The sequence below is a fragment of the Doryrhamphus excisus genome, linkage group LG21 (assembly GCF_037039965.1).
Source record: "Doryrhamphus excisus strain RoL-2023G ecotype Guam linkage group LG21, RoL_Dexc_Guam_v1.1, whole genome shotgun sequence".
In the NCBI taxonomy this organism is placed as follows: Eukaryota; Metazoa; Chordata; class Actinopteri; order Syngnathiformes; family Syngnathidae; genus Doryrhamphus; species Doryrhamphus excisus.
This window is the reverse complement of record NC_136377.1, coordinates 236307-244157: the sequence shown is the minus strand read 5'-3', so window position 1 is coordinate 244157 and position 7851 is coordinate 236307. Positions and strand designations below refer to the sequence as shown.

At 47.0% G+C, this 7851-nt stretch overlaps 1 protein-coding gene across 1 annotated transcript; it reads right to left on the bottom strand.

Moving 5' to 3' along the window:
* Positions 1-573: 573 nt before the first annotated feature.
* Positions 574-7741, bottom strand: sar1b (secretion associated, Ras related GTPase 1B). The gene is made up of 7 exons (XM_058086222.2): positions 7578-7741; positions 5447-5522; positions 3467-3586; positions 3333-3398; positions 3164-3267; positions 2585-2716; positions 574-1369 (listed from the first exon to the last, which is right to left on the bottom strand). Exons 2-7 carry the CDS (start codon positions 5502-5504, stop codon positions 1253-1255), a joined length of 597 nt encoding a protein of 198 aa, XP_057942205.1. The 5' UTR covers positions 5505-5522; positions 7578-7741; the 3' UTR covers positions 574-1252.
* Between the last annotated feature and the right edge of the window lie 110 nt (positions 7742-7851).

The following is a 7851-nucleotide window of genomic DNA, read 5'->3' as shown; positions in this document are numbered from 1 at the left end:
CATAAAAGCTAGCATTACAAAATAAATCACATCAAGATCGGTGGCTTCTTAAATGCTGAAATTGAGCCAAAATGTGTTTTCTTCTCAAAAAAATAATCCTAATATGAACGCCGTGTTTTCGCATCAGATAGGTTTGGATGATGATCTGTAGATGCAGCATGTGGAGTACTGCAGTAACGTGTGGTAGTAGAAAGCCAAATACGCGCGGTGACAAGAAGCTGTGTATTGTGGAAGAGAACGAAACACTTTGGCCTCTCTAGCGCCACCTGGCGTCGCTTGAAGGCGAGGCAGGATGATGATGGAAAAAGGATGGATGGATGTTAAAGGCTGTGATGGATGTTAAAGATGGATGATAAAAGGTGGTGATGTATGATGGATGGATGATAAAGGCGGTGATGTATGATGGATGTTGAAGGCCCTGATGAATGTTGCATGTTAAAGATGCATGTTAAAGATGGATGATAAAGGTGGTGATGTATGATGGATGTTAAAGATGGATGATGGATGGTGAATGATAAAGGCGGTGATGTATGATGGATGTTAATGATGGATGATGCACGTTCAAGGCCGTGATGGATGGCAAACATTTATTCCACCATGATGATCCTCCTTGCGGAAGGAAAGACAAGGCCTGGGAATTGTTAACATTCATTCCATCTCATCCCTCTGCTAGTCTTGATTAGAGCAATCATCATTATACTACTACTACTACTACTACTACAAGTGGAAAAGAAGGCGGCATGCATGTATGTAAAGTGTGTGGTAGAAGGATACAACATCCATGTACAATGTTTGTGTACATTTCATACATTATTTATTATTATTGGTCCTTGGATCCTCACTAATGTTTCCACCATGATAGTAAAAACATAGCGCCACCTACTGGGCTCTTTATGATATCATGTCATAAAACAAAGCATGATTAAATATAATGCTATTTATCTGGGGGGGAGCAGAGGACAGACGGCGTATAGAAAGAAAACACCTCCATTTGGAGTTTGGACATTTGCTGCCAAAGTTATGCAGAGAGAGGTATGACAACATTGCGTGTGTGTGCGTCTGTGTGTGTGTGTGTGTGTGTGTGTGTGTGTGTGTGTGCTGTAAGTGCAGAACCAAATGTTCGACCAATAAAAGTCTATTGGGATCGAGTTGTAATGGTTTCCTCGGAGGGCGGTGGAACCAAACACGGGGCTGAGGATGATGGAGGGGGCATCGAGAACGGCGCCCTCTGGTGGCGCTTGGCGGGCCGGCTCTAGTCGATGTACTGGGAGAGCCAGCGGAAGCCCTCGCCGTAGCCTTGCCTCTTCAGCACGCTGCACATGAACACCTCCAGCGGCCTCGTGTTCAGCTCCTTCATGGGAATGTTGCCCTGCACGAGCCAGGAAGAAGAGCAGTCAACGCAACAGGACGGACAACATGAAAGTAGTGGCGCTTCTAGCTATGGGCCACATGGGCCATTGCCCAGGGCGGCATTCTCCAGGGGGCCGTGGGGGGGGGGGGACAATTTACTAATGCTCAGCATTCGGCAAAGCCACCAAAATGTTGAACTGTTAATATGATGTCATGTAATTCCCGTACAGTGCAGACCAAGCGCCAAATGTGATGACGACCAAATGATGAAGTCCAAGCCATCAGGTGCACCCTTCGGAAAGGAGAGGAGCCAAAGACGAAGGTATGGCGCTATAGCATCACCTTATGTCCACCACATGACCACCACGGTCACATGGGGCTCCAGACAGTAGTTGAGTTTATTCGTTCTTAGCTTTGGTGGTGATGTGCAATGTTTGAATGAAAAAGCAGTTGTGTGTCAGACCACAGCGTGGCTCCGCCCAGGCGCCACCCCGAAGGAGTAAAGGTAGTGTGAATCCGTTGGGAGGAAAGAAGTGCTGGCTTAAGCTGAAAGGACCAAAGGGCGGTGCCCATTCAAGCAAAGTTATTCCACGTGGGATGTAGTAGTTGGGGTAGGCTCGGGTGGCCACAGAGTGTCCAGGATCAACAGGAACTGGGACTAGCGATGGTTCCAATGGCCAACAAGGCATGACGTGGAAGCAGCAAACAAATGGTACCTTCTCACAGACAAACCACAGGATGGTAAGCTAGCTTTAGCCGGGAAGCTGAGCATCCCCGTGTCACGTCTTAGTCCGTTCACCCCGCCAGTTGGATATCCTATACGCAGATTCGCGGGAACTTGGTCTATTCTTCATCATCAGATTCTCTCCAACACATACGGGACACGTCTGCTTGCTTTTTCTTGAGCTTTTCACAAATACAAGCCATGTGAATGTGTGCTCCTAAGGAAAGAGGCATCTTTCCACCATCACCAGTGGAGAGGTTGTGTACTGACCAAATACACATTGGCTCTCAATATGCTCATCAACCTTTCCTTTATGCATTCATAAGAAAAAGGGTAAACATATACAGTATATGCCTCCAAAGGGCAGTGGAATGGACAATGGTTGGGAAGCAGAATGAGAGGGAGGAATCGCGACCGGGACCAGAACCAGAATGGATGGCCAAGCCAAATAAAGAGCAGCATGACTTGGCAAGTGGAAGGAATGAAAGCGATAAAAGCAGCAGTCCTTACCTTGCCTGTCGTCTGGCCGTACAGGCCAAACATTTCCCTCAGTCTTTCCTCGCTGATGGCCTCCGCTCTGTCGATCTTGTTGCCCAGGATGAGGATAGGAACGTTTCCGATGGTCTCATCCGTCATTAACGCCTGAAAGGACAAAAACCTTGTTCTAACGATGCTCAAGTGATTGTTGCTCAATAGCGCCCTCTCCCAATCGGGGTCAGGGGCTGCACTGTATTAATACTAGAGCCCCCCGATTATCACATATTAATCGTATTAAACACATTAACTGTGTAATTATCTGTGAAAATGGAGCTGATATTTACTTTTTTTTGCTATATAGAAAAAGAAAAAACCAAAAACAAAAACTGATCTACAAAAAAAAGTGATCTTTCAAAAACTACCATGTGAGGGAAGCCAGAGCGTGACTTGATGTGAATGAAAGCGTTGTGCGACTAGCCCCCTAGTCTGTGTTGTGGTCACGGTGGTGGGACCATGATGACTAGAGCGGGGGGCTGCTATTGAAGGCAACATGCAGATGGGGGAGTTTGCCTGGATGAAGATCCAGGATGGGAATCTTGAGGGCGTACTCACATCAAGTTCTGTTTTCGATTCGCCCAACCTGGAGAAGTCTGCACAATCCACCAGAAAGACAATGCCGTTTATGGCAGGGAGGTAGTTTTTCCAAACTCTGCGTGCTGGCGGAAGAAGAGAAAAGTTATTCTTATAGTATCCTGCAGAAACATGAAAAAATAGAACACACCTTGTGCGTGGCCTCCAAGGTCAAAGGTGGTGAAGGTCATGCCAGCGATGGTCAACTCTTCCGAGGCTGCGTGGGAAGCAGACATGGCGACTGAGTACGTGAACAGAGGTGGACAAACGCTTGCGTGCTCTTACTTGGATGTAAAGTTGGCACATGCTGGCCCAGTCTGTCATCTTTGAGCATGTGCAGTAGCGTGGTTTTGCCCGCGTTGTCCAAGCCCAGGAATACTAACTTGCCTGACTTCTTGTACAGTCCTGTTGGCCAATACAGAGCCAGTGAAAAGGTTGGGATGGAAGGAAGACAGGGATGCAGCAGTGTTTGTACGTGTTAGCTAGCGGGCTACATCCTGGTTTAAGGACGCCATGAATGCATCCACCATGACTTTCATAGCAAAAATGATTAGGGTTTTACGCTGCTGATTCCGATACCAAGACTGCTGCGGTGCGTGTGCTCTCCTCGGAACGTTTGCGGCAATTTCAAAGATTTGCTGCATTGGGAACCAATCTTTTCTGAAGCAAATGATCCTGCGTATGAATGTTGGCGAGGGCACTTTGTGGAGAAATTGAGGCCATGTCTGTTCCACCGAATGTGTGGGTGGAGTCAGAGCCATGTCGGTCACGTCGGTGCTGGGACATTGCTGCCAGCCGCTTCACCGACACTTTCTCAAGAAGAATTTTCGGATGACAAGAAGAGCTACAATAGAAAGGCAATAGGAGACACCCCACTGACTTCTATCAAAGCTACAGTATCTTGAACTTGAGTCTCAACCATACTGCCTGCAATCAGGTGCGGACTGGGACAAAACTTTAGCTAGGCCGGGGCCGCCCCATCCACCATTGAACTTTTTTTAATGAAGCACTCCATGCAGCATGTACCCTTAGAGTGTCAAGATATTGACGTGTGTGTGAATCACAGCAGCGATGCGCACCCCTTCTGTATTGAGCAACACCGTAGGACACAGTATGGATCAAGGACGCTCGCTGCGTAATAGAGAATAGGCCTGTCAACTCATCCACTTCCATAGTACGCGGGTGGGCCGCCATGATGCTGAGCAGAATCCAGAGACATTGCATTGTGAACACGTCCTGGCCACACGGCTCAGCCGAAAGACAGTCCTATCCATTTAGTGCCCTTGCTACGGCTACACTGTGGGTCAGGCCCCGCGCCACAACGCTTGACAAGATGTAAGCAAGTGGAAGAGAATAGAACAGCAGCATGATTGTCATCCGACTTCGATGAGTCAGCACGGTGCTGGCCTGGTGGATTCACCACACTTCTGACTCAGCTCGGCAACGGCACCTGACAAGAGCCGCTACCTGTGTGACAGGGAGAACAGGACTGGCAGCCTTCGGGGCTGAGAGGCTTTTGGGGGAGAGATGTTGACTTGCATTGTTTACTTGAGTTGAATGAGATTACGTAACTCCATCAAGAATATCCGTGTTGATGCCATGCTACAACCCAAAGTTCTTTTTAGCCTGCAAGCATGTTTATAGCCAACGGGGTTGGGCGATATGGACCTTAGCCTCTATCGCCATATGACCATAGAAGACCCTGAAGCCAATTGAAGTTGCCAGTAAAGCTTCCCTGTGGCACCGTGAAGAGTGCCCAAAGCAAGCCTGTCTACTCCAGTTGTTGCGTTCAACTGCTTTCACAACAACAGAGCGACTGTCATCTAAGTCCCATTCCTGGAGAAACTCCTCCAAGTCACTTGCCATGTCTTCACCTGTGTGCGTTCCTCCTGTCTGCAGGCGCTGGTCATGGAGTGGCTGGTGAGGCTACTCCACATGTCTGCATGTATACATCCGCTCCATTGAAACTAAAGCGCCTCCATATTGGCCGAGGTCCCTCCTCCCCGTTTAGCAACCATCTCTTCAGCCATGCTCATTCTCTCTCTGCTTCCCTACTCCACCGGCATGGTCCAGTGCTGATGGAGAAGGGAAGCACCATTGCGGCCATACAGCATGCCGCCAACCACAGTCACAGGCTTTTTTCTGTTTTTGCCGAGCATGCACTTTCTTTACACTGGAATCATTTGTACTGCTTTATAAAAATGATGGCCCAACCCTAATGGCAAATCAGTCCTGTGTAGGGTGCAGTCGTTCCGAGTTACTCACCTAAAAACTGTAGAACACTATTGAAGCCACTATAAATCCAGTCAAATATGAACGCCATATCTGGAGCTGATGAATCCTGGGAAAGAAAGGTCAACTTGGTGAGCAAAACATGAGCTTTAAAATAGTGCAACACAAGGCATTCTTAGTACATACTAGCATGGCAGCACCATATGGAACGTGAACACTGTGGGTAAAAACTAAGTCCAAATCATGCCAGATCTCACCAAACTAAGCCTTCCTTTGTCTGACTTTGGCTGCCACGTCACCAGTAACGGCCAAAAAGGACAAATGTGACGAGAACCGCCATACATCCTGGTGTCTGTTCTATTTAGATGGTGTATGGCTTATTTTTACACTTCAATGGCAGTTAAGACTTTTCCATCCATGAATGGGATGGTATGGTTTCTACACCGCTTTTAAAATGTACACACTTTGAATCGCATTGTGACCTGTGTATCTAGATTCAAATCCCAAGGAGATTTACATCCCTAGTTTGTGCACACCTGGGATGACTCAAACAATGTGTACCTGTAGATTTGTCCTAATCAAATACGACATTCCTACTATTAACAAAACAAAAACAAATAGTGTCGGCTGAGAAGTACACAGCGTGGCTTCGAGAGGCCTGACATCCACCACCATGGTTACCATGATGGACTCACAGATCACTTTGTCGCTCTCGGGTCATGCCTGGCAAACTTTTGCACTTTTGATGTGCTGCAAAGATAGGAACAGGCCCCGGGCTTCGTAGCGATGCAGGCGTTGGAGGGGGCTGATAAGGCTTGATGTGTTAAACGTGACAGGTTTTTCCCCACTCAACACACAGTGTTTGCAGAGCATTTGGCAACATGCCTTCCTCTGAAACACTGGCCATGGTCTCACACCATGGACAGCGTCATTGTTTACAGGGGAATTTTTCCAGTAGGAGTCTTTGGATCAGAGGATTGAGAACAAGTGTGACATATGATAGCCAAGCGCATCTAAACAGCAAGAAAAAAATGAAATTGAAGCATTTGAAGCCAGCCTTCCTCAACCCATCTTTCTGGTCCACTTCTAGAGGAAGAGATATCAGTCGGTCTCGACCTCTACTCCCAGTGATGTAACGTGCAAACAGGGCTAAAGTGTAAGGAGTCAAAGGTCGGCACCACGTAAATACAGCTGAGCTGCTTGTACTATGCGCCAACCGTGCCAGCTCCCGCCTCTTTAGTATCACAGCAAGATGCTCCATCTTCCAGATATTAACTTGCAACAAAATACAAGCTAGTTCACAACTAATAATAAGAAATGCGATGACTGCAATAGTGGCCTTCCACTGGGTTGCTGCTTGTATTTCACAGAGCAAACATTCAGTAGTCAAAAACTAACTGACATCTAGCTGATGTCCTTTTGCCAGGCACTATGCCTTAAATAAACGGGAGCAAATTATTATTTGAAGATAGGAACATGACCCAACCCTTAGTAAGATGCTGGGACAAATGGCATTTGGAAGGCTCACTGTCGGTCTACAAAATGCTAAACAATACTTTTACGGTGTACAGTACAGCACCAAATCGTTACAAACGATCGGGGTGTTTATTTTGTCATCGGTCAAGACGGTGCACAAAAGGCTGCCTTTCAGCCAAGTGTCTTGAATTGAGGAATTTCGTGGACTGCTTTAAACTAGCCCGTGCCGACGTAACGGGCCAGTTCGCTCCTTTACAATCGTTTGATACTCAAATACAATCTTCACCAGTTCAAACATGAAGACGCTGATACCTGTGCGAAAAGTGACTCCTTGTGAAAATGGGCCGGCTAGCAGGCTAGCTAGCTAGCTAGATAGAAGGAAGTCACTAGTTACGTGTCATTTTGTCCAAGCGGCAACGTAGCGTCGGTGAGGAGAGAAAACTCATTAGCATTAGCGCAAGCATAGCACCAACAGCTAAAAGGTTGCAAATGCCAAGAGAAGATTTTTTAAATTACAACGATTATTTTCCTACAAACAATGCAGGGTGAAATGATGCAGGTGGCAAAGTTAGCCAACTTGGCGTTAGCTCCGTGCTAAAGTAGCACCGTTAGCAACCGGGAGGCTAGCTAGCGAGCCGTGATGGCGAACGTTAATGTCTCACAAAGGGAAGCATTTCTGGAAACTTACTCCTTGTTGGGGTGTGTGATGTTTTGTCGAGTGTGTTCGCTCTTGTAGGTAGCCAAATAAAGAGATCCCACAGACAGCCACGTTCGTTTTGGCGTGTTTTGTTAGTGAGCCACGACACGGCAATGGCTGTCCAGCAACTCCCCCCAAAAAAACCTGCCGAGCAACTTCCTGTTTTTGTTTCACACTCATCTTTCCGACTGGAGAACTGGAGTAAACATCTTTGTTGTGGTTATGCTGGAATAATTTTATTAAATGTAATCATGACATTTACAAC

Bases quoted from the DNA above. Each gene is read 5' to 3' on its own strand.
- sar1b (XM_058086222.2), bottom strand. From the start codon at position 5,504: ATGGCGTTCATATTTGACTGGATTTATAGTGGCTTCAATAGTGTTCTA. The intron at 3,587-5,446 runs GTGAGTAACTCG...ATTGGCCAACAG, and splicing joins TAGTGTTCTACAGTTTTTAG to GACTGTACAAGAAGTCAGGC. The intron at 2,717-3,163 runs GTGAGTACGCCC...TTGTCCTTTCAG, and splicing joins AATCGAAAACAGAACTTGAT to GCGTTAATGACGGATGAGAC.